Source organism: Miniopterus schreibersii, assembly GCF_964146895.1.
Source record: "Miniopterus schreibersii genome assembly, chromosome: 11".
In the NCBI taxonomy this organism is placed as follows: Eukaryota; Metazoa; Chordata; class Mammalia; order Chiroptera; family Miniopteridae; genus Miniopterus; species Miniopterus schreibersii.
Window position 1 is genome coordinate 69,156,536 of NC_138111.1, and position 26,351 is coordinate 69,182,886.

The window sequence follows — 26,351 nt, forward strand, 5'->3', positions numbered from 1 at the left end:
GTGGGCCATGCCACTCGTGCCACAAGGCAGAGGTGGACACGGCGTGGCCCTCCGAGTAGCACAATCTTGGCCCTTTACAGAAAAGGTCTGCCGACCCTGGTGTAGGCGAGGTTAGCGCCTCGTCTGAGGGGAGGGAGCAGTGCCCAGGTAAAGGTTCTCTACGCTGACGGTATCCCCAGCAGCAGCATGGCTGATGGGGTCTCACCCTCACCACGTTCAGGGCACAGGAAGTGTTTTGTTGCAGGCCAGCAGCACCCCCACACGTGTGGCTCCAACACCTCAGAGAGGTTCTACAACGTTCAGGAGGAAGTTACCTCTCCCTAGGCTGCCTTCCCTTTGCCCCAAACCCCATGGAGCCGAGGACTTTCTGTGAGAGCCCAAAGGTGGGGTCCCTGGGCTAGATGGATAAAGGGGCCTCTGGGGCCCAGAGCTGCGACCCTTTGAGACTCGGCCGCCCAGCCTAGCAGTGCCCCCAAGACTCAGCCACCCCACCCAGCTGCGAGGCGCTTCACCTGCTTGGAAGACAGCAGGAGGGTCTGCACTGGCTCCAAGTCCTGGAAGAGCTGTGTCTCCTCGATGATGTGGACATCATTCTCCAGGGTGACGGCCTTGTGCAGGGCGCCCCTGTCTGCAAGGTCAAAGCCCAGGTCAGTGACCGCCCGGAAGGAGGACAGCACTGCGCTGTAGGCAAAGATGTCACCCTTCGTCCTCTCCACTCCTTCACTTAGCAGGACACTCAAAGGCAGGCAGCGTTTTTGCATTAGAAATGGAAAAAGAAAAGCCAGGGAAAGATAAACATCAAGTCAACAGGCATTGGTTATTCCCAGTGTTTTATGAATAAACTAATGTCTCATTGTTGATGCCAACCCCCTTGTCAGCACTGCCAACACTGTGTCCTCAGATCAACTGAAAGTGGTTTGGGGCTCCACCACTCCTCTGGGCTGCCATCCTACCAGGTGGCCCCGGCAGGTGAGGGCAGGGCCCTTGCTGCTGCTCAGAGGTGTGGCTGGAAAGCCCCAGGACCCTGCACCCGCCAGGTGCCACTCACCTGCCACTGCCTCTCATTCCAGAAACACTGGTTTCCTAACCCACGGGCTTCCGGGAAGCAGTGCCTCCCACAGGTGTCAGCACAGGCAGGGGGGAGGCACTGTCTGTCCTTCCTGCTCTCCCCTGGCACCAACCCATACTTGCCAGACCTGAATTTCCAGATTTGGGCCAGGGCTTGCATTTCTAACTGGTGCCCCAGGTGGTCTGATGGTCACAGAGATCTGAAGACACAGGGTGTGGAGACTTCTCAGAAATACACACTGCCCAGGGCACCTGGGGGAGATGCTAGCTCCCCTTGGCCCAGGTCAGCTGGATCCACCAAGCTTGTTACCAAGGCCCGAGACCCACCTGTGCTGACAAACATGACGTCATAGACAGTCCCGTCCAGGGCCTGGGTCCTGTCCACCACGATCTGCGTGTAGTTCACGCCGCTTTTGATCAGCCTGGGCCTGTTGTCTATTGGGGTCACAGAGTCGTCCATCAGAGGGTGGTCCTTGACAAACTGCAGTGTCTTGTCCGGCAGGCTGAGGGAGCTGGAGATGTTGGCGGCCCGCGCCTCGCGGTCGATGCACTGCAGGGAGCAGACCGCCGGGTTAACCGCGCACACGCGGGCAGCCGGGCAAGGCTCTGCAGGGGGCCGGGCGTGGGGAGGTGCAAAGCTGGGACTCCACAGCGGTTTCTCGAAAAAGGGGAAAAACCAAGAGGGCCCTTCCCCGGAAGCTAAAGACAGTTATAGCAGGTAGGAAAGGCAGCTGAGTTTCTACCCATAGATAAAATCATGTTTCACGACACATAGTGAGATAAACTTTTATCTATTTATAAACGAAAAAAAGTACTAAGCTTTTGAAATAAGAAAGTAAATACTTATTACTTGATAGCTCTCCAATAAGAAGAGAAGACTGGTTAGAAAAAAATCACTAAAAAAGGTCCAATTCTAAGAAGCATGAAGGTGGAGAGTGTGAGGTCTTTTTTTCTCTGCCCAGCCCCTGGTGCGCACACCCCGAGACTGGTGACCCCCAGTGGACGTGTTCTACTTAATAACATGCACGGAGAAATCGTAACGCGTCAGGGAAGAGTCCTGGGGGTGAGCCCTGGGTGCTAGGCCTTCCCCAGGTCGCAGCCGGGACATCAGGCGCAGAATGAATGACACAGACGAACTGGCCATAGAAAACAATCGGCCTAGAAACTCATTTCTACATAAAATCCACCACTTTTAAGAGACAAAGTGTGATTCATATTAATGAATGGAGAGAACAGCGCATCTCCTTGCCAAGAAACTGTATGTTTCTCTACAGAAAACCGAAAATGAAACAGACCCAATTACATTACGCAATGCTCATTCCACAGCTCCCCCCGTGCCAGTCAGAAGAGCCTCCTGCTGGGAAAGTTCCAGCACCAGTGGCTACACAACCAGCCAGTGACAGGAACAGGAAAGGCCGCCTGCCGCCCCTCCCAGTCCCGGGGGGATGCCTGCTCCCTGGGGAGGCACACACAGGCCCCAGGGAGGCGCAGGGGTGCCGCACGGCTGGCCCCCACTAGGTTCCGGCAGCCCAGGCCCCTCACTCACCGCCCCGGGCCGCGGCGTGGGCACGGGCCCATTGTAGCGCACCCACTTGGTGTGGGACTGCTCCACGATGGCACTCTGCATGTACTTCCCTCGGGAGAACACCGCCTCGGCCGCGGATAGGTTGTAGGCGCACACGGCTGACAGCCCCACGTTGTTCCTGGGGAGGAGGGGCCCGTGACTGCCTGGAGGGCGGCAGTGTGGAGGAAACCCCCGACCGCCCGGCACTCACAGCTGTGGGGTGAAGACCCCGTAGAACACCGGCTCCTTCAGGCCTGGGGCCCGGAGCATGAAGACAGCCCGCAGCACGTTGAAGACGAGGCTGCTGTCCGGCCTGGAGCAGACCAGCCTGGCCTTCAGGAAGGACGTCCACTTCTTCTGCAAGGTCCTCAGGCCGCCCTGGTCCCCCTGAAATGCAAAGATGCGCCTGGTAGGACAAGGCAGACTCCCGAGTGCCCAGAACTGCTCTGCCTGAACGAGATGGAGCCCTGGCTGAAAAGGAAGCTGCTGCAGACACTCCATGACCCCAGCAATCCCTCATGCAGCTTGGATCACGGATTCCAACAAAACCAAATAAAACCCTGCAGAGGGAAAGCCGCCGTGGCAGCTGGAACAGGTGCTGGGGTCTGCCCACATTCAGCTTCACAGCACGTCCTTGCACGGCCATGGCTCTGGCCCTGTGGCCTGTGTACTCCCAGGCTCGTGACCTGCCCTCGAGAGACCCATGGGCCAGGCGCAGCACACGCAGTCTGTCTCAGGCCCATGTGTGTAGGTCTGGTCTCCCCCCAAAGACATTCCTCATGGGAGAGCAGGTCCTCACTTCCTTCCTGCCCCCCAAGTTTTCTGCTCAAGTGCCCTGGACCAGCCAAGTTCTTCATAAACAGTTTTAGTGACAATTATAAAACATACCTGCCTTGACTTGGTCTGGAAATACTAAACTCAGAAATACAGAGGCAGAGGGACATAAATCCAAGCATCCTATCTGTTGTGGACGCAATAAAAACAAACCCCTCCTGTCTTCACAGTGGACGGTGAAATCCCAATTCCAGCAGAATGCGGGAAACAAAAAGTAACTTTCTGTAACTCCGGTGAGGTCTGAGGAAGGTGTGTCCAATGCAGACCCTCTGAGGACTGGAAGCCAATCCTTGGTACTCAGGGGTGCCAAGCTCTGTGGGGTTCCAGCTCCTTCCAGACACCCGGGGCAGAAGGACCGTCCACACTGCCCTCGGTGGCATGAGGAACAGAAAGGAGGTAAATCGACCTTTTGGGGGAAGTGTGGGGCCTGGGCAAGGTGCTGTCCCTACAGGCGGGACCAAAGAGAAAGGAGGCAGCCTCACCTTGCACACCCTCGCCACCCGGGGGACCATCAGCTTGAAGACGAACTCGTACTCCACAGACACCTCCGTGAAGAAGAACAACACTCTGTCGTCCCTGCCCGCGGCGGCCTCCGGGCTCTCTCGGATCACGTCGGCGTAGACGAAGCTGGGCTCTGCAGGGAAGAGACAAGGTCATCTCCACGAACGCTGCAGAGCCCAGCAGCCCTGCACACACAGGAGGTCTCTGTACATGTGGAGGGACCTGGGCATAGCCCTGTACATTTTCCCTGCAAGACACGAGAGGGTGCATGTACTGTGCCCCAAACACCCTGCAGGGTCCGGGAGCGAGGACAGTGCCCAGCTCGCCCTCCTCCGCCCAGGTGCCCTGGAAGTGGCCCTGAGGCACACTCACCTCACCTACCCCAAGAATGCGAGGCTGGGCCTCCCAATGCCAGGCAGTCTGGGCGTCCAGGAGAGCCAGATACCACCCCCGGCCGTGGTCCCCAGAGACCCACTAGCAGATGTGCATTTGCTGGTTTAAATAGCATATGCCTCAGACAGACAAACTCCTGACCACAGGTCCAGGCCCCAACGCTCTGGCTGCCCAGCTGCCCCACAGAAAGGAGGAACCCACTGTCCCTCAGCCCGCCTGCCTCTGAGAGTCCAGCCGGTGCCCACGAGAAAAGCCTCATGCAAGTGGCCTCGAGCCACCTGCACCGTGAACGTGACGTGGACACATGCTGCCCGGGGGGAACGAGATACCACGGCACACTGACCTGCCCCGCCAGAGCTCCCACTAACCACCAGCTCCTCTATGAAAGCCTCATGGACCCATTTTCCAGGAGGGTGAAGGTGGCCTTACAACAGCATCGCTTAGTGAGGAGCACCCGCGGGACCCCAGGAAGCTGCCGTGCAGCCTGCGCAGTTCCAGAGCGGCCACCGCACCGGCGGACGAGAGCGGCGGCCCACGCGAGGCGGAGCCGTGCAAAGGTCCTGGGAATGCAGCGCGTGGAGCAGCCCGGCCCGGGAGGCTGCCGCGAGGCCACACACCTCCACGCGGCCACGCACCTCCGCGCGGCCACGCACCTCCGCGAGGCCACGCACCTCCGCGAGGCCACGCACCTCCGCGAGGCCACGCACCTCCGCGAGGCCACACACCTCCACGCGGCCACACACCTCCGCGCGGCCACACACCTCCGCGCGGCCACACACCTCCGCGCGGCCACACACCTCCGCGCGGCCACACACCTCCGCGCGGCCACACACCTCCACGCGGCCACACACCTCCACGCGGCCACACACCTCCGCGAGGCCACACACCTCCACGCGGCCACACACCTCCGCGCGGCCACACACCTCCGCGAGGCCACACACCTCCACGCGGCCACACACCTCCGCGCGGCCACACACCTCCGCGAGGCCACACACCTCCGCGAGGCCACACACCTCCACGCGGCCACACACCTCCGCGAGGCCACACACCTCCGCGCGGCCACACACCTCCGCGAGGCCACACACCTCCACGCGGCCACACACCTCCACGCGGCCACACACCTCCGCGAGGCCACACACCTCCGCGAGGCCACACACCTCCACGCGGCCACACACCTCCACGCGGCCACACACCTCCACGCGGCCACACACCTCCGCGAGGCCACACACCTCCACGCGGCCACACACCTCCACGCGGCCACACACCTCCACGCGGCGACGCACCTCCGCGAGGCCACGCACCTCCGCGAGGCCACACACCTCCGCGAGGCCACACACCTCCGGCGGCCGCCCGCTGCTCACCGTTGAGCCAAGGTATCGCGTACTCCGTTCTCAGGGGACTGTGGGAAGAATTCCGGGAGATGATGGGCTCGCTTCCCAAGAAGTTATACGATGTCCCGGAATAGAGCTCTCCGTCTTCAGGGCCAGGAGGAAAGGGGAGAAGGGTCAGCACCGCGGGGAGGCCGCTCACACCTCCCTCTCCACACCCTGAAAGGAGCCCCGCCCGGGACACACGGGGACCATCGCCTGCTCCAGGGACACGAGTCTCCGCCCGTTTCTTTGACATGGACAATCCTACACTCCTTGTTAAACTGTATGTTTCGAGAGTCAGGGATGATGACTGAACAGGAGCAAGTGATTCCCGCCTCAGGGGAGTGACACAGGACAGCGGGCGCCGCGGCCCAGGGCCTGCTTGCCCCATGCGAGAGACCACTCCAGGGCTCAGGCACACACCGGCCTCAACTGGGAGCGTTGACACCGCCCGACCCAGTAGCCCAGACGACCTGCACAGATGTGGGTGTAAGAGACCCTCGCCTCGCAGGTCCAGCCTGTGGCCTGGTGGGGCTGGCTCTCCTTTTGAACAGTGAATTCAGAAGCTCATGTTGGGGTCTCAGCAGGGGCACAGGACCCTTGTGAGCAGACGGGCTGTGAAGTGGAAGCAGCAACAGGTGTTGGAGCGACTTACCGACCATGACAGACGTGTAGCTTTGGGCAGGGTCAAAGGGACACCTTCCCTTGCCATCTTCGTTTCTCCCCAGGAACCGAAAGGATGTTAGGTTCTACATTTGAATGAAGAGAAAGTATCATCCAGCGCCTGGGTTTCTGCCATGACCACACAGCTCTGTTGCACGTTAATTTTAGACTTGCTGCTCAGGGGGCACCGAGAGAAGGCGTGTGCCGCTGGCCATGAGTCCCAGGTCTGGAACCTGGCGCCTGGTACCCTGGCTCTGACGCCCTCAAGAGCTATTCAAGATCTTGGCACCTCAGTTTACTCATCTGTGAGATGGGCATGGCTCTAGGGTCATAAAGTCCTTTCTACTTGGCCAGACCTGGGTCACAGCCAGGCCACCCTCACAAACATGACAAGGAGGCAAGGTGCTGGATCATGGCTTGTGGGTGCTTCTTTCTACCAACAGTGCACTTCCCAGAGGCCCCCCATGGCCAGCTGCACACCAGGGCCATGGTCCTGTGAGTCCTGCACACACCCTGCCCTCAGTCAGGATGGTCTACAGACAGGATCCCGGGTCTGAAGGAGGTGGAGAGTGGCCGGAGCTGCCCCCATCACAGGGCTGGAAGTTACAAGAGCCTTTGGTTGTGCAGAGTGGAGACCACCTGAGGCCTGCTGGGAGCCCACTCTGCTTTAACGCTGACCAGGGGAGGGCCTGGACTTACCAGGTGGTCACAGGCTGGCTGGAAGGCGTTGGTCCCACACACATAAAGGGCAGTGGTGCCGAGTGGCTGTAGCACTCGGATGTAGTTCAGACACTCTGTCTACAAGGAAGAAGGCACGGGTCAACCAGCACCAGCCTCCTCTGGACACCCTCCACACCCACATGGTGACACTGAGCTGCAAAGCTCGGAGCCAGCAGAGTGCACGCCGGCATCAGCTCCCTGCCCAGCAGCTCCGCCTGTGCACTGACTGTGCTCTCACAGCAGCTGCAATGCTCTGTCTTCCCGCACCTGACCTGCCCTGTGGGCGGCAGGGAGCAGGCTCAGAGCCCGCTGCCCCTGGGCGAACCTGGGTCTGCAGCCGGACTGAGTGCTTTGCTCTCTGCAGTGGCCACAGGCTGGCTGTCAGGTGCCGACAGTTTCACTGCAGTCACTAATTTGTACCCAGAAAAGATGTGCTGGCCACAGAAGCAATGAAAGCTAACCTCAAGCCTTACCCACCCACCACAGAAAAGCATTTATACTCACTGAACACACAAATCATGTGTTGTCATCACTAGACCTGCGGAGGTGCATGCTGTGCAGGGTTCCCTCGGCCCTCCTCTCTGGAGGACCCCACCCTCCCCACCCCAACACTTGAAACTGGAAACAGTGCTTGGGGATGGGCTGTGTCTGGCCACCCGCCCAGGGGAGGGGCTGGACCAATGAGGGGCTCTTGTGCCACATCAGAGGGGCCCGCAGGAAGACCAGGGGCCACTTAAGGACCCACTTGCTATTTTAGGCTGATATGTTCCTGGATTATATGTGCTGTCATCTGAAATTATCCCCTCGCAGGAAAAGGTTTTTTTGCTATGATTGTTTTAATCTGGTTGGAGGCGATTTGTGCTCTCCCACAAGAGCTGGGAGGGACCCCGCTGCTCGGCCTCAGCTCGGCAGGGCAAAGTTCTGCTCTAATTTAGCTCGAAGACAACTCCCTGTGACATCTGTTATTACATCAAACGCCTGCATTTTCCCTCATTTCCTAAAGTAACTTTAGATTTAGTGACTTCAGTGAAAGTATTTAGCATTTTGTTAAAAAAGTTTAGCAAAAAAATACTTGTCTTTTTTAAAAAAAATTTTAATTGTTTTGAAAATAGCCAATAACTGCTGAAATTTACCATAATTCAGCTGTTTTAATCAACTATCGAGGAAAGTGGGGCTCTCAGACCCCAAGACTCTGACATCTGCCCAGCACCAGTTGGGGGCAGGGCTGCTCGGTGGGTGGGGGATAACCCAGAGCTCCAGAGGGAGATGGACACTCAGCCCAGGTCACCACATAGCCACCGCACTGACACTCTGAACTCATCCAGTGCTCCCTGCATGGCCAGTATCTCCTGGGGAAGGGGCAGATTCCCAAGGGATGAGTGTTGCCAAAAATCCAGGAATCCTACCGCAACCCCTCCAGGCACTGGGTGAAGGAGGCATGAACCCTCATTTCACAGTCAGCCAGCAGGGACCAGACATCGTTTTCCACAGTCCAAGGTCTAGGCCATTTGAATAAATTCAATTTAGTTCAACTTTAAAAAGCATTTCTCAAATGCCTACTATGTTTGATTCTTTCTTGAGGGACCTAATCTCACCACCTGGGAACAGAGGGGTAGGTGAGTCATGAGAGACCTGAGCAAAACGCCCAGCTGATTTCCAAAAGCAGCCAGCTGCCTACCTGTGTGTTTTCTGTAGCTTGCAAAAGAAATTACCTGTTTTGATTTCCCCTTTTCTGCGCATTTTGCTTGTTTATCTTCTGAGACCTTCCAATATGCCTGTTGGGGAGAATAAGTCCACTTCAGTGCACAGTCCCCTTCTGAAAGCAGATACTAGTCTAAGAATGTACAATTTACAGAGCACAGGATGGCAGAGCAGGCAGCTCTGAGACAGTGAGGCCCGAGGCTGCAGACCAGGCGGGGAGGTGAGAGAGCAGACGTGGGCAGTGAAAGTTCTGCCCGGGATCCTTGCCTGCGAGCCAGTGGGGCCTGGAAGGACCCTCCCAGTCCCTGCTATTCACTGCAAATGACAGCAAAAACTAAACTACTGAAAGTGGGGAGGATTAAAGTTATCAAAAAGCTAAACTGCAGGTCTTTCAAACATCAAAGTGGGTTTTTTACTTCATTCAAGAGCGACTATAGGGTCCAACAGAAGCAGCCCTGGCATGTCCTCCCACGGTCAGCACGTGGTGGGATCACGACTGTTAGTTTTACACGACAGCAGCAGCCGAGTGCTGAAGCAGCGCGTCCAGGTCGAGCGCCTCGGCTGGCCTGTGCTGCCTCTCACGCCAGGTGGACGCACGAGCAGGCCCGTCGGGCCAGTGGGCCCCGCGCCCTCCAGGGGATGGGAAGCCACAGGCCACATGACCGAGGGCTTCCACACCCCTGCCTCTCCTTTCCCAGCTGTCCCATCTCCCCAAGTGCTAGTGCGCGACTGATGCCAAATATACACATCTTCCACCCAGAGAACTGAAGCCGCCGGCCAGGCCAAGGTGGGGAAGCTCACGGCTTCTCAGCGGCGGGAGGTGAGTCCCCACCGGTGCGTCCTCCACACTAATCGGCGTCCACTGAGGCCTGAACAGCAGGCACGGCAACCGTGCTGCGTGTTCTCAGAGAAATGGGCGTCCCCATTAGAACACACGAGTCCCACTTCAAACAGCAGCTTCCTTCAGAGATTAAAATGCGGATGACTTCATCACTGCCTACATGAAATGCACAAACATGGGGACATGCATGTGACAGGCCCTTGAGCGTGTTCACGGGTCTTAGCAAAGCCTGGCCGTGGCTTTCACTTTTCTTCTTTACCTCTCCCTCACCCTAAGGGGCTGCAGTGATGCCATTGAGAGCAATGGCCAGCTCCGACTGAGAACCGTGGGGTCACACATGAACTTCATTTGCAGAGTATGACCAGAAGCTCATTTGTGTGCCACACAGACACTGGTATTATGCTGGGCTCTGAAGATCAAGACGAAACAAAATGGAACAAGTCTGGGGCAGAAAATGCACCAGATGAGCCTGACCATATGGGTTTCAGAGACTGAGAAAGTTACACCAACCGCAGAGGCCTCCCAAGCCAAGGGGAGGCTGGGCCTCAAGTGAGGACCTGAATGAACGCAAATGGATCGAGGGGCTTCAGACACGTTTAAACCCATGAGTCCATGGTCACAATAAAATCAAACAATCAGCAACTCACGGTCTCGCTTTGGAAAGACATGAATAGCCAGCCACAGGCATTTCCCCTTTAAAGGTGATTTCCGGCTCACAAATGGAGAAGGAACCATTTGGAAAGTCCCGGTTTGCAGTCCTTGATACACGTGGCTCTAGACTGCAGTGGTCAAGGCTGGGGGAGGAGCACCTGCCTCGGTGGCGGGCGGCCGACAGGACTGCAGGTGTCTCTCCCAGCAAGGGGACTCAGGGCGACTCTAGAAACAGGGGCTCGAGGACAGAGTGCCGGGAACACCGATGGCCTGATCTCCACTGGACTCAAACTGAACCGTCAAACATTACTTATAACAGAGCCTGTGAAACCTGAACTCTGATTATTCGACAACATTAATTTTTGGATGTGACAATAGTATTTTGAAAAAAAGGAGTCTTTTCCTTTAGGAGATGCCCAGGGAGACACTTAGAAGATGAAGACTATGTGTTGGGTTTTGCTTCAAAGCCACGTGGAGGGAACAGAGGGAGGGGACGTGGGGGAGGACAAGGGGCCAACCCCGCCTGCAGGAGCCTCGATGGGCAGAGGGTCCATCACATCACTCCCTCTACTCCTGTGTACCCTTGAGATTGTCCATAACAACAGCTTCAAAAATCCCAGCTGGAAAGAGGGTGGTTCCTGGGTGAGGCTACTAGGGGACACCTGAGATGGGGCTGTGTGGACGCAGAGTGGGAAGGAAGCTTCTGGATGACAGGGCCCGAGGCCCACTGACAGGAGGGGAGGCTGCTCTCCCGACACAGGACGTATGCGAGGCCCGCCCGAAGCGAGCATGGCCAGGAGAGGGCCTGACTCCTGGGGAGGAGCCCAGTGTGTCGATCTGAGAAAATACTGGAAAGGTCTGCAGCCCAGACTGCAGGGGGCAGGGAGCCCAGGCCATACCTCGTGCTGCTTCTGGGAGATGTTGAGTGCATTCAAGGCAAACACTGCTTCCCGGGCGCCCACGTACAGGGTGTTCTGGTCCTCGCTCAGCAGCAGGACTGAGTAGTTGAAGATGCCCGGCTGGTGAAACTGCATAAGCTGCAGCTCTGGGGAGAGAGGGGTAGGGGGACACATTAGGCATTTCTGAGCCTGGACACACCCTGAGCATCTGTTCTCACTCAGTGCACTGCCATACTGCCAGGGCCGTGGCATAGGTCCACTGCCACGGTGGCGAGCCCTGACCAGGGCCAGAGCTCAGGCACCTCTGGGTGGAAGAGCTGCGAGGCAGCCACCAAGTGCATGGGACCCCGATGAGGCCCAGAGCCAGTGCTTGACCAGTGCTGTGGTCTAACACCCCCTTTTGCTCCCTCAAGCCGAGAGTTCCAAACCCTGCACCCTGTGTGGTCTCCAGGCAGCGTGACCTCCCAGGAGCATGACCTCTAAGCATGTGAATTCCCAGGAAAGTGACCCCACAGCAGCATGACCTGCTGGCAGCATGACCTCCTGGCAGTATAACCTTGTGACCTCTCAGGAGACTACAGGTCAGACACCTCAAGCTGCTGATCGTGGCAGCTCCCTCCCCCTCCTACCAAATTCTTATCTCTGTGTGTCGAATCATCCATAGGTTAGGTGTATAAAGAATTTAACTATTTAGGATATTCTTACTCAGGAAAAAAAAGGATTTGCCTTTAATAAAATAGATTTTAGTGAATATATCCCTTAACCCAAGCATTTTCAGGGGTAACTAGTACAAACTTACAAAACAGAGAAAGAAGGAAAGGAGTGACATTTCCCTTAATGGGTAATTAATTGATCAACAGCTATTTAGAACAGGAGTGCAATGGTGAGCTATTGGGGGTAATATGAATATATCAGCCTGTTTCCTCAGGAGCGGTTTCTTCTTTCTAACCATCAGCGTCAATGTGAGTGTCCTGTACTTGGCTTCCTGTGTATTACCAAGCTCTGGTTTCACTCAGGAGTTGGAGTTCACGCCTCTTGCTGATCTAAGTACCAGGGTGGGAGACAGGCACACAGCACGAAGGCCCTCCTAGCACACCTGCTGCCCTGAGCTCTAGCGGACAGCCACCCCTACGAGCTCAGGGCCACTGAGCCTGGAAAGCTGGGGTCCCGGTCCCGAGACAGCTCCCAAGAAAGAAAATAAATACAGAAGAAACTAATAAACAGCCAATGGGAACGACTGGCCTGAAGCTCAGCTGCACATAGTTAATGTCCTCAAAACAGGACACAGTGTGGTTTATGCCCGGGCAGTGAGAGTCAAATGTCGCCGGACAGGGAAGTGGGCTTCCTCTCAGGGGCCCCTGATACAGAGACCAGATCATCAGGCCCTACGCAAGGCCTGGAGTGTTTCCAGTTTCGGAAGCATCTCCCTCGATGCAGCGATGCAGGCTGCCTGCTCACACACACGTGCCGAGAGCACAGGGCCGGCAGCCAGTGGCGCACACACCTCAGGACCACGGGCAGCTGCCCTCAGCACCCGACAGGCTTCTGCCCTCACCTCTGTGCTCCCAGGTGATCCTCGGAATGGGTGCAAATGCCACCACTGCCCCAAACACCATGGCGAGGGCGGTGAGCAGCTCCGCAGTGTGGGCACACATCCTCATCGGCAGGGGTCGCAGCAGGCGCTGCAGCGAGGCCACGGCGAGGGTCCGGGTGGGTTGCTCAGAGCCCCGGGGCCCTGACCTGCAGCACTGCCTGGAGCTGGTGGGGGCTGTGACCCCTGAGGACCCACATTTCTCAGCGCACTGGGGGGGTCAGGTGGCTCTGGCCATTGCCAATGTCACAGGCCTCTCGTGCTGTTCTTAAATGGTGTGCTTCTTTCTGACCTTCCTGAGAAATCTGGAAGAAAGCAGAAAGGAAGGGGTTAGCGGTCAGACGTGTGGCAATAATGCCTGCTTTCGGTTTGCCCAACATCCTCCGGGCTCTGCTCTCACCCAGCCCCAGCCAGGGGCTGTCTGCTAAGAGCAGAGGAGGGAGGGGGTGCAGGAAGCTCCGAGGGGGGCAGATACCACACCCAGATGCCCTGGGGCGAGCGGGAGTTACAGGAGTCAGTGTGTCCTGCCCCTGAGGCGGCCAGGAATGCAGGACAGATGGGGACGGGGGACAATTGCCCACCTGGCTGTCCAGCTGCTAATGAGTGGAAAGGAACAGCAGAGTTCCAGCTTCCCTTGGAGATCTTGGCTTCCCAAGTCCTGTACTGCTCATAAAGAAAGGGCTCGGGCCTGGCCAGTGCACTCAGTGGCTAGAGCATCGGCTGCACACCGAAGGGTCATGGGTTCCATTCCTGGTCAAGTACCTGGGTTGCAGGTTCGATCCTCAGCCCCAACTGAGGCGTGTGCAGGAGGCAACAAACCAATGTCTCTCTCACATCAATGTTTCTCCTTCCCCTCTGTCCCTTCCACTCTAAAAATCGATGGAAAAAATCTCCAGTGACGATTAACCAAAAAAATAATAAAAAGAAAGACGGCCCGAGTGGAAGGCAAGGGGCAGAGGCCGAGAAGTGTGAGTGTGCACACACACGCACATGCGTGACCTTGCCATGTGGGCAGGGCTGACCTCCTGCAGGGGACAGCCCCCCTATGGCCGTTCCCCCAGCCTCCGTGGGTGGAAACAGTGGTCATGGTTCAGATTTGTCACTGAGAGGAAGCTCCTCATGGAAAGCGGAGGCCAGTGCTAAGGAGGACACTGTGGGGCGGGGGGTCCCACAATGCAGCCCCGCCCCACGCACCACCGGCAGGGTTCCCCGCAGTGAGCCGCAGGACAGCGGCTCCAGATCAGTAAATCGGACAACCTATCGCGGGTTTGCCCTGACCCCAGGGTCCGCCAGGGTCCCAGTGAGACTCAGAGATGGACTCTTCTGACTGCTCAGGAAGGAGCGCAAACTGACACAGCGACTGAGCAGAGCAGGAGCCTTGCCCAGCGTACTTGGGGAGTGGAACAGAACCCACCCTACACCCTGCAGACACGCTGTCCCCCAGGAGGCTCCATGGGGTCCACTGGTGCTCCACCACCTCACCGAGTTTCCTCTTCTTCTAGATGGTGGAGCAACCCACTTCCCCCAGTACCTCCCCCCTGCCCCCAGAGGCGCCGGGAGTTGGCCATCAGCACCTCCTTCTCTTCCTCCCACTCCCACCAAGTCAGGTCTATCAGTCCAACTGACACCAGGCTCCTCTCCAGAACCTTCCCCTCACCTAATCATCAGCACTAGACTGACCACCATGCCTCAGTAACATGCAAGGGGCAGTCAGCTTCTTCATTCCCTCCCCCATTGAGGCCCCCCACAACCTCCCACACACCAGCACTTGTCAGCTGCCTGACCCCCGCTCCTTGCTCTCCTACACGCCAGGCCAAACCAAACCTCCGAGAGAGTTTGGGGAAGTTTTGGCTTCCTGTTCACCGAGTCAAGTCACTGCCTCCAGGAAGCCCTCCAGGCCCCTTTCCTCACCCCACCTGGGAAGTCACCTTTTGCATCACCTCTTGTGCCCTCAGTGGCCTTGTCTGGCCCCCAAAGCCCTCTGGGCTTAAAAGAGTATTCTTTATTTTTATTTTCTTTATTTCTACATGTGTGCATTGTCCAGCTCCACTTCATAAAGAACTCGTGGGACCTTCACCACAGGCGCTGCCCACTGGGGACACACTGGTTACCACTGGGCCTCATCTGTTCCCCACCTCCCTCACCCGGCACCCCACCCCCTCTACACTTCCTCTTCTGGGCCTGGAGGCCAGGCCTCCACCCACCCCGCATCTGTTCCCCACCCTGACTATTAGCCCCCAACATCAGGGAGCACCTAGTTTCCCATTTTCTCCAGGGACTGGCATACATGGCACGGAGGCGGAGGCGCCCCCCCCCCCCCCCCGGGCCGGAAGGGCATTATTGTCAGCTTTTCAGGTCCTGCAGTGTCATCTCAGCTACGAGTCCCGCCCCAGCAATGTGTGGCTGTGGGCCAATACAACCATTTATGGAGCCAGGTGCAGGTCTGCACACCAAGCCCTGCTCCAGGGATCTGGATAAACGGCTGGCACACACCCTGTCCACAGCATGGGTGTCACCCGAGCTCTAAATGCAGCACCAGATGCATTGGGAAGAGGAGTGGCTGCCTCGTGGAGAGGCCAGGAGTGCTCACTCTCTATAGAGGAACTCTCCGAAGCGCTCCCCACGGGGGAGACGTGTCTCCCTTGGCCCCTGGCCTCAGGTGGGGACCTTGCTGTCCTGCCCTCCGAGTGGAAGTGAGGCACCAGGTGGTTTCATAGCCCCAGGCCAAGTCTCTGACACTGTGCTGTGCCACAGTCACCCACTCGTCAAGCAGTCCCAGAGTGTCCAGTGATCGCACAATACTCCGTGGAAACTCCACAGAATAGCAGGACAGCCTTCAGGGAAGGGCTGTGTGGATGGTGCCGAAAGCTCGGGCAGCGATGGACGCCCACTAGGTGGTTCTAGGTCCATTGCTAGCACCACCACTCCCATGCAAGCACGCTCCCCTCCCATCCAGACCCCCCCACAGCCTCCCACCCCTCACCCTGCTTCCCTGCTTGCTGCCAATGAATGGCACAGGCTGCTGGTTTCTCCCACGTTTTCACTACCAGAATCTTGATTTTACCTGAGACGGCAGTGTTGCCAGGCAGCCACACCTGTTTCCGTGGTGGCAGTTCTGGCCAAAAAACCTGTGACGAACAGTGACCAGGCAGGGATTCCAGGAGGCTCTTTAAGGGAGGCTGACGCAGCTGGCGCCTGCAGTTTTCCCTGTCGCCTCATTTCCTTTTCCTGCCTGGGGCCCACCTTGTGAAGCACCGCGCGGAAACCCACAAACCAGGGCCCTCACGACGGACTGAAGACCTGGCACCTGCTGCCTCCTGCTTCCCCCAGAGTTGCTGATAAACTAGCAATTCCTTTAAATCACGTTTTTTCAGATTTTTGTTACTAGCAGTCAGACACAATTCCAAACATACAACCTCCCTATAATTCATTTACCCAAGAGTAGCAGCAGCCAGAATAATGTTTTTAACATAAACCAGAGCGTGTCATTTTCCCACGTGAAATGTTCCTCACTTAGATTAGACCCCAATGGAGACCCTGGTCCCCCTCCCACCCGGCCTCTCCCGTCACACTGCCCTGCTTTCTGTCCCAGCTCTATGGGGATATGCGGATGGAACTCGGCCCGTCTGCAAGGCTCTGCCCCCTCCGAACGTTTCCCAGCACATCCACTCCAGAGATCAGCGGGGTAACTTCCACGGCACAGTCTCACAGTTTACCTGGGGAGATGTTTTTCTGTGTGATGGATCAGTAAGCAGCAGGGGCTCCCCAAAGCCTCTCTGCTCTAAGCGCCCACACAGGTGAGGGTTTCTAGGCCTGCTCCCAGCCAGGACTGTGAAGAGACTGTGGCCAGTGGCGCCTGGGTAAGAGGCACAGGAGGGAGGGAAAGGTGGGGCCCAGCAGACTCTGGAGTGGGGTGGACATGGGGGCACATGGTGGGGTGCATGGGAACTCCATGACCTTTTTGTTCAGTTTCTCTGTGACCCTGAAACTGCTATTAGAAATAAAGTTTATTTAGCCCTGGCTGGGTGGCTCAGTTGGCTGGAGCACTGTCTTGTACACCAAAAGGTTGTGGGTTTGATTCCCAGTCAGGCACATGCAGGTTCAATCCCAGTCAGGCGGGTGGAGGAGGCAACCGACTGATGTTTCTCTCTCATCAATGTTTCTCTCTTTCTCCCTCTGTCTCTTTTCCTCTCTCTAAAGTCAATAAACATATACCCAGGTGAGGATAAAAATAAATAATAAAAATAAAGTTTATTTAAAAACAATACACACCAGCTCAGAGAGGTCCTTCCCGAGCAGGTGTGAGGCCCTGGGCGCGTGTGCCCACAGCCCAGCACGCTCCGGCTGTGGGCACAGATGTGAGGCCCACTGGGGTGTTTCCCTTCCCTCCAGCATCCATGCAGAGATGCAGAGCTGCCTCAGTTGGAGGAAAATGGTTTGCACGGGCCCATGACGAGAACAAATTCCTACTTAGGCCTCTAACCCCGGCTCTCTAAGGGGCGGGGTGGGGGCTGGGGAGGAGTAGGAAAGTGGCCTGCTTTGCAGTGTACGCTGATTTCTGGTGAAAATGCTGCTTTCTGGCTCCTGACATGATGTCACTGAACAGAGACAGAGCGAGATGTGCCACAGTGGACCAGTGGATGGTACTTCCACCACGATTATGACAGGCGGGGCCTCGAGACCACAGGTAACAGTGAAACACACAGAGCTGTAGTGAGTTTGAGCATGTTTACTTTCACCTTTATTTGTAATATTTATTGAAGTTTACCTAAGTTAGTGTTTGATAACAGCTATATTCATCACTGTTGGTAACTGATTAAGTTTGTGGACCAAAGAGAGCTGAAACCAGAGTCTGTGAAGAAAGACATCATAAAGAAACACAACCAAGGAAATAAATGAGAGCTTAGGAATTAAAATTTTGATTAAAGAGAGAAAATGCTCTGTTGAAGGATAGGAAAATAAAATTAGGACAGTTTCCTAGAAGTTGAGCAACGTGACAGAGATAAATACAGGGTGAGAAAAGATAGGAAAGCTGAGGGATCCAATCAGGAGACCCCCATCTAACTGACAGGCATTCCAGGAGAGAGAAAATAGGAGAAATGATCAGAAAAATAAAAATATATAAAAATTTATTTACAAATAATAAAAGGAAAATGTCCTTTTTGAACACAAGGACACGAGAGCGCCAAGCAGAGCAATGAATGAAAAAAGACCTCCTACCAGGCACGTCATGATGAGATTTGAGAACCCAGGAGACCAAGGGAGCTCCTGAAAGCTTCCAGAGAGAAAACGGGCCCCATACAAGTCCCTCTCCAGAGCCACACTGACAGCTATGAGGTAGCAAAATGCCTTTAAAATCCTGGAGGAGGATGACTTCTCACCTAAAATTCTACATCAGGATCAATCACCAATCATGTGAGTGTAGCATGAAACATGTATCAAACGTGGAAATTCTCAAAACTCTAATCTCCTTCACATTCTTTCTCAGAAAGCTACTTAAGGATACGCTCCACCAAAACAAGGGGGCTACTTCCCAGGTCTTCCTGAGAAGGATGAAGAGCTGGGAACAGAGGTAGGGTATACGACACAGAGGTTGGGGCACAGGGAGTGAAGACAGAGGCCCAGAGGGTGCAGGAGGGATCACCCAGAGCCTCCATGGGTGTGTGTGCTGGAACGTGGGCGTTATAGGTCTGGCAGAGTATGAGGCTGAGTTAGCAACACATACACAGGTAGAAAATGAAGTGCCCTTACAATGAAGCAGTCGCTAGCTCCAGGGGAAGCAAGAAGCGGGCAATGGAAGGAAATGTAATGAGTGTGTGCTGATCACGGCTCAGCTATGACCAGCACTGACACAGCCCCCATAAAATCTGCAGCAATACCATAGGGAGGGTGGGGACATGAGGGGGCCCAATACTCATCTTCCATTGCAATATGTCATCCAAAAGAGGAGAGTCAAGGAATGTCAGTATCAGCAGTTTGAAGGGAAATACCCCAAATGGCTAAAACAGCTGTGGCTCAGTGTCTCAGGGACAAAGGGGCAAGACCAGGAGACGCTACTTGTTTTCATAAGCTGTGTAAGAAATACTTCACTTTAAAATCATGTGCATTCACTGTTCTGATAAAAACTAATTAAATTGTTATCAGACATCAATGCTCGGGTTCCTGCAGCCTGGAAGACAGTGGCTGAGAGGGGCTGATCGGCAGAGACGGCGGCACAGGCGCCTCCCCAAGGACCGGAGGGCACTGTCCTGCAAAGCCACACTGGGCCTCACCCTGCAGAACAGGACGACGCACCTGACCATAGCTTCCGGACAGGCAGAGCTGACCACCAGGATGCTGGGGGAGGCCTGGTCTCCTGCCCATGCAGGCTGCCCAAACTGGTTTAGGAGAGAAGAGAACACATTTTTCTCAGTCTCCATTAGCCTAGATCAACCCTGACACCACCACCACAAGGACGGGGGGCGTCCCTCACGGAGGGTACAGCAGCTCCTTCCATGGCGGGCTCCCTGGTACCCACAGGTTTCTCTCCAGCTCTGAGTCACACCTCTCATCAGCAGATGCCAGATCCCTGATGGGCTCAATCAGAGCCTGCCTCTCATTCCCAAAAATCCACATGAGTAGCCAGAGGCAGGAGGGTTCAGGCCACAGACACCCCTCCCAGCAAGAGGGGTCGCTGCTTGATTGTTTTATGACTTTGGAAGGGTTGGATGTCTTTTCTGCCAAGAATGCATGGTTTTGTATAATTTAAAAACTGCTAAGCAAAGCCCATCCCACACCTCCACGGACACACTGCCACTATGCACTGCTCCACCGTCACTGAGGGGGTGTTGCATTAGGTACTGAGCAGAAATATTCACATGGAAGCAGTGGGATAAAGTGCTGGGAGCTGTGTCAGGACTAGCATTTAGCCTTCCTGTGTGAAGTCCTGCCTTTCACAGTGAGATGGGCCCATCGGGAGGACAGGGTCACGTGTTATTCCCACTACCTACAGGTAACTGCTGGTTCACAAGGTGTGCACGGTCCCACTTTAAATGCTCTGAGCCCACCACTCAGTGCCTGCCGCATGGCAGCTTCCACCAGAATGACCTTGAATCATGCCAGGGGTGGTGGCAGAGAAAAAGGCATACACAGAACACAGCAAGCAGCAAGGGTAAGGGCTAGGTCATGAAACTGTGCATACGCATGTCTGTGTGTACACATGTGTGTGCATATATGCATGTGTGTATCTGTGTGCACCAGAGTTTTTGTGTACATGTGCATTTGTGTAGGTATGACATGTATGTACGAGCATTTGTGCTTGTACGCACACATGTGTACATTCATGTATGCGTACATCTGTGAGTGTATAAGCATGTTTTTTCATGTGTGCATATCTGTGCGGTCATGTGTGCCTGTGCCTGTGTGTGTGTGCACATGCACACGTGTGTCCACACACGTGTGGTATGCATGTACTCTGCTCTGATCAGCATAAAAATTCTGATCTAGTGTTGTCTCCTTAGGTGTGAATGGTGACTGCTGGGGTGCCTGAAGCAGGAACTGAGGACTGCAGGCGCTGTCTGGGATCTGTCACACCCACCTCATGCCTTGGCTTCCCTTCCTGGGACCAGCTGTCTAGGGCAGTAGGGGTGGGTCAGAGAGGGGACACCACTGACGACCACACATAAAGCATCATTGCTCCTGATGGCAACAGGATGCTAGCCAATGTTAAAAGTGCCTTCACCAGAATCACCAGGGAACCTGTGAAAGGGGATCCCAGTGACCGTGGTGGACAACTGTGGGGCAGCCTATTCTGGCTTCTTATCTATGGGCTTTATACAAAAAGAGGATGGTTGAAGCCCTCCTCCCCCTCAGGCCATGTGCCCACCTCCCCTCCCAGCCAGGAGCAGAGAGTGTGATAGCCACCTACGACCATGTCCTACCGATGTCACCCCTAGATTGTCCCTGACACCGTGTTCCCTCACCTCTACCCCTGGCCTCCTTTCTCTCACCTCAAGCCTCCCTCCCCCAATTCCTGGTTCCCTCCCTGAACCTCTGGTCCCTCCCCCAACCCTGGCTATGGTGTTGATGTCACCACCTCGAAATGGCCTTGGCCCCAAGGAGTCAGGATGGATTCCAGGAGCTCTCTGTGTCATACACCCACAACAAAGAGTTTATTGTTTCAACAGCAGTCTCCCCAGAACTTAGAGCACATCCCTGGGAGCAGCGCTCCAGCTGCACAGGGACATGCCCAGCCCTGGAGGTGGGTTGGACACGCTCTGCAGAAAACCATCCAGGACACGGTCCCGGGATGCCTGCTTTCCCCTCCAGCCACCCCGCTGGGGCAAACAAGCCAGCCAGGACGTCCGGCACGCCTCAACCTGTTCCCTCGCCCAAACCCGGCACACATGTGCTGTGTGTGCTGACGGGGGCTGGAAAGGGGACAGAGGGTGTCGGGTGAGGGACACACACACACTGGCCAATCAACCAGCAGTGACAACAGGAGTGTGCTAAGAAGGGCATAAGCAGGGTGGGTACTGGGGCAGCGGGACCCCGCCTGGCCCTGTAAACCGATGGGTTCAGCAAGGGAGACCCAAAGACAAGTGACCTGGGGAGAAAGCCTAGGAAAAAATCCTTGGAACATAAATGCCAGCACTTGGAATTCTTAGTTAATGCAGCGACCTGACACACCAGTAAGAAACCTTGGAGCCGGCCCAGGAGGCCGGCTGTCAACTGAACGCGTGTCTGTGACCAGCAACACACAGACAGTGCCAAGTGCCCGGAAGTAGAGCTGCAGCAGGACCGCCCACCAAACTGGCACGGCCAACACCCAGGACCCTGTGGTGGCAGACGGTGGACACAGCCCAGGGACAGTCCTGCTGGCCCACTCAGGACATGTGAGTGACAGAAGAGGGTGAAGGAGAGTGGGGCTTTCCTTTGGCTTTCACAAATTATACTGTCATTTCTCTTTCCCCTAAAACTGGAGACACCATGTATTAACTGACAAAATTAAAATCAACCACAAACGACGTCAATCCAGGGTGCGATGACACCGAGAGCCCTCTCTTTACAGGGACCTCACAGAGGACCCCTACACTCCCAGAGAGGAGGGGGAGCACTTCAGCGCTGGGACCAGGGGCGTCCAGCTTGGAGGGCAGGGGAGCAGCACAGGCCGGGAACGGGATGGGGGAGGAAGGAAAACAGGCGGTGGCGGAGGCCCAGGCCCAGCACCCATTGCCGTTTGGGCTCCACCTCAAGCCAACCCAAGGAATGGCGGCCACGTCCAGGTCTTTACCCCAAAGCGCGCAGGGACCCGCCACCGACTTCCTGCTGCACCTCACTGCGGCTTCCGCAAGGTGTCGGCTCTGATGGACTGGGCACAGACTGCGGGAAAGTGCCTTTACCTGTATCTTGTGCCTCTTCAAACTTCCCAATCGACTCTAGGAAGAAGTCTTCCGAAATCTTCGCTCTGGAAATAATGGGAAACAAGAACATTTAAACAAATTTTTCATCCACGTAACTCAGTATCAATTCTGAAACGCCACTATAAAGAAACCTGTAATTTTTCTTTTAACTTCTGGACCCTCTAGCAGCTGACTCTGACCCAGGATCAGGTGACATCTGTGCACTTGTGCAAATAGGAGTGTGCAATCGCTCACCCATAAACAAAGGACATGCAACTCGGCTGGTCACCCAGGTAAAGGAGCTGGTCCCCAAACCAGATGGCTGCCCCTTCCCCGCAAAGTGAGCCATTCGGATATGAGCCACGGTCACAGTTATTAACCAAGTAAGAATCCCTGCACGGTCTATTAACCAGATATATCCTTCCGAACTCACCTTCCCTGAAACCCCAAGGTGTGAGGCAGTGAAGGGAAAGCAAAGACGCACACAAAGTATTTACAGGACAATGGTTTCCTGAAGAACCTGTTTGGACTCCCATTTTTCTTTGTTTCTGAGTGCCGTCCATAAGCCCACTGAAGAACCTCCGCACTGGGGTAGCAGGTTCCTGGGGTGCTTGTTACTCTCCACGGAGCCCCCGCAGGGTTACTGCCGGCCGGGCGGCTGGTTACCAGCCAAGCCCTATGGCAGCAAATGAGCTGACATGTTTTTTAAACCTCAGAATAAAACTCTAGCATTCTGTTAGTTGCAGTGTTATCTTGTTATGCTTTAAGAACTTATACAATTCTTGCCATTTCTCCAAAGACAACTGAGAAGTAGGAGGGGCTCCCAGGAACACGGCTGGTGCACCATGTCTCCCTCACAGACAGCCCCTGAGGAGTGGGACCAGTGTGCACCCCACTCTTACACGTCCACCCAGAGCAACACGATTTCCAGGGTCACCTGGGGCCCCTCGAGGCCTGACATGTTCCCCGAATCCTGAGCAAACACCTCAAGTTAGCAAATGAGACCCCAAAGTGACAGGTGGAAATGGTTAGGATTCAGCAGGACCTGCTGCGGCAAGGCTTCCAAAGACTGGGTGTGGGCTCCCCTGCAGCGGTGGCTGCCTCTGACTGCCACTCGTCAGCAAAAATAAGTTCACATCTGAGCAAGCAGGGAAGTGTCTAGACAGGGCCACATCCACTCAGCACGCGGCGGAACCCGCCTTCCACTGAAACGCTGGGGGGGCGATGGCTCAGCTGGTGGACAGGTGGGAAGCCAACGACTGCGGAGCTTTCCTGTCTCCCTGGCCTGCGGGGCCCAGCAGCCACCTGGAGACGGCTGGAAACACTTATGGGCAAGGGTGACTCACGCACAGATAAGAGGTGCAGATAAACAACAGGAAAACCAAGGGTTATAAAGAGAAAAACGGCTCTTCTAGAAATTCACTAAGCCTCTGCCATTTTAATCAATGAAAGCCGAGCTGCTTGTTCTGTGGTTGGACAAGACGCGTCCCATCACCCGCACTGCACGGTGAGGAACACCCGAAGGCGGGGTAGGGGTCTGTGTGTCTGTTCTCGTGACCTCACGTAGGGCACCGGGCCGGCACCTTATTTCCTCTTTGGGCCGAGTCTCTGTATCTCCCTCGGCCAAACAGCCCTGGCCCCGCGGTTCCCGGGTAAAAATACACACTTCCGGCCTCGGGCGACCACAGGGGCCTGGCCCCCGGTGGCCTGCAGCCCTCATCATGGCAATTTTTCTTCTTTCTCAAGGTAAAACCCCACAAGCTATAATTAGCTATCACTGCACTAAAGACTGCAAAACCCATATTCCTCATGCAAGTACAACAATGTAGTTTTCACCAGGCTTCTAACTTCTTATAATGGTATCTAAAAAGAATGCAAGAGTCCGTTTGCAAAATAGTAATGAAATTAAATCAGAACAGAAATGTTTCCCTCTCCCGCCTGAGGAGCATGGCCTTCACCCCACACCAGGCCACTCCTGACAACAGCAGGGGGCCTGGTGAAGTGGGCTCTGCCTTACGAGCATCTTGCCCGAGTCCTGCAGCGGTGACCTCCCCTTCTGAAGGTCCCTTAGCCCCAGCAATAGCCAGTTCTTCTCTTCAGCATGTAGAGAATGCGCAGGTGGCATGGGACCAGCGCAGGGGGTTCTGTGGTGAGAATGACCTGGGTTACAGGCCTGGCTTCTCCATTTACCAGCTGTGTGTCCCTGGGGAAGTTTCTGGGCTTCTCTGTGCCTCTGCTTCCTTATCCAGAAAGTGGGTCTAATAACAGTGCCTACCACACCCTGTTGCTCTGTGGACCCGAGTGACCCTGTGAAGAGCTTAATGCCGGGTCTGGCTTCCTACCTGGGACCTTGCTAAGGAGACTCTACAGGCTTTCAAAGCAGGGGCCGGCTGCCAGCACAGCTAGTCCCTTCCTGCATGGTGTCTCGGGCTCTGCCAGCCTCCCCCAGCCCACAGGAGCTCAGGCTCAGAGCCCAGGTGTCCCTGAGCCCACGGCCACACTCTGTGGTTACGGACGGGAGGGGCCTCAAGCCCCTTCTGTCCACACTCCTCACCCAGCCCAGAACCCCACCCTCCCAGAGGTGCCCAGGTCAGTGAAATGGAGACCTTCAATGGCAATAAACACTCCATCCCATTTGTCCTGTGTGGGTAGGTCTGCACGTCATAGCCAGCATGACACAGCTGCTAGGGAGTGCCGAGACGAGTGTCTGGGGCAGAGCTCACGTACACTGGGTCACCTCCTGTGGCCCCGGCAACACCTGCAAGAACCTCTGACCCAGCAGTTCTCTGCCAGAAACGCCCCACGTGCATCTAAGACACCCAAGGATGAGGCTATTCAAAGGGAAAACTTTAAACACCTAGAAGTCCATCTTTGTGTATGAGTGTGTGGACACACATGTGTATTATATATAAGTACATTTATTTATATGTGAATTGTGGCACATCCCTAGGTTGGAATACTATGTGGCTGTTAAAAAGAATAAAGCAGCTACTGAGATGGAAGGATGTCCAAGATACTGTACTCAGTTCAGTAAAATTAAGGCTCTCAACAGTGTTGCGTTCCATCTGCATGGGCACATGGTACGTGACCACCTGTGTACGTGTGTAATTTAATCAAGAGGACTCTTTAACTAGATTGGGATTTAATCTAGGGCCTGCTGGCAGTGAGTGACAGAGTGGCTTGGTCTGGAGCTAGCCTATTTCATTGTCACTATTTGTATGTATTAGAACTATGTGAATTCTTGCCTTAAGCAAGTGGTTTCCTAATTAAGTTATTTTTAACCTGATATTAAAAGATATATTAAATGTGAAAAATCTGGAAAATACAGAGAACATATTTCTGACAATTTCAAAAAAGGGCTGTGATAACTTTATTAATTAATAATTATAGATATAATTCCGTTTTGAAGTTTACTACATGGATTTCCTCAAAATGGACGTTTTTAACAGAAGATAGACTTAACGTAGTTTCCGGTCATTCTGACATTTTGTTGGAACTCCTCCTTCTAAATAAGTGAAACAGAGGAGAATGTTCACTTCTGGAGGGTGGTGCTAAAATGTGTGGGTGCCCAGGACCTGGGGGGCAGGCTGCAAGGGCCCCCCAGTACCCCAGTGCAGGGTGATGGGGGAGGGGGAGGCAGGCGTGCAGCCACCAGGCAGCAGAAACAGACACCTTCTGTCCAAAAAAGAAGCCAGCACCTGCTGCTGACGGGCTGGCAGGTTGGGCGGGACCCCGGTGTGAACTGTGCTGAGTTCCCTGTGAGTCCGTGCGTGTCCAATGCTCCCACGCATGATTTCAATGGCTGCGCACAGCTCCAATTACATTTGATAACACTGGAATTCAGATCACTCCCAATTTCCCATTTAAAATTCATTTTTAAAGGCTGATTTTAACCACCAGCAAAACCTGACCCAGAAGCTTTTCCATCTACAATGCAGACCTATCTACAGAGGTCTGGGTGTCGCCCAGAGGACAGCGTGAAGGGTCACGAGGCTCCTTCCGTGGGGAGCAGGAACCAGGCTCCAGACTCCGACTCATCACACGGACACGCCTGCTCCCCTCTGCTGGGATCGATCCTACACAATCTCCATGACTGTTCACTCAACCTTCTTCTAAGCCTTTCCAGTTAGTTGAGAGCTGTTTCTGAAAAGGCGTAAACGTACGTTGTCTGCTCC

General features: G+C 55.2%; 1 protein-coding gene across 8 annotated transcripts in view; it reads right to left on the reverse strand.

Moving 5' to 3' along the window:
- The window catches only part of SEMA4D (semaphorin 4D), a 100,346-nt gene that overhangs the window by 24,220 nt on the left and 49,775 nt on the right, over window positions 1-26,351 (reverse strand). For all 8 annotated transcript variants that reach the window (XM_081151634.1, XM_081151636.1, XM_081151635.1 and 5 more), the window contains 12 exons: window positions 22,177-22,241; window positions 12,761-13,101; window positions 11,206-11,351; window positions 8,826-8,888; window positions 7,093-7,191; window positions 6,386-6,479; window positions 5,722-5,835; window positions 3,949-4,100; window positions 2,844-3,019; window positions 2,615-2,771; window positions 1,396-1,618; window positions 513-628 (listed from right to left, as the gene is read on the reverse strand). In XM_081151634.1, coding sequence (XP_081007760.1) covers window positions 513-628; window positions 1,396-1,618; window positions 2,615-2,771; window positions 2,844-3,019; window positions 3,949-4,100; window positions 5,722-5,835; window positions 6,386-6,479; window positions 7,093-7,191; window positions 8,826-8,888; window positions 11,206-11,351; window positions 12,761-12,866 — 1,446 coding nt within the window. In that variant the 5' untranslated portion in view covers window positions 12,867-13,101; window positions 22,177-22,241. The remainder of the gene's footprint in view (window positions 1-512; window positions 629-1,395; window positions 1,619-2,614; window positions 2,772-2,843; window positions 3,020-3,948; window positions 4,101-5,721; window positions 5,836-6,385; window positions 6,480-7,092; window positions 7,192-8,825; window positions 8,889-11,205; window positions 11,352-12,760; window positions 13,102-22,176; window positions 22,242-26,351) is intronic.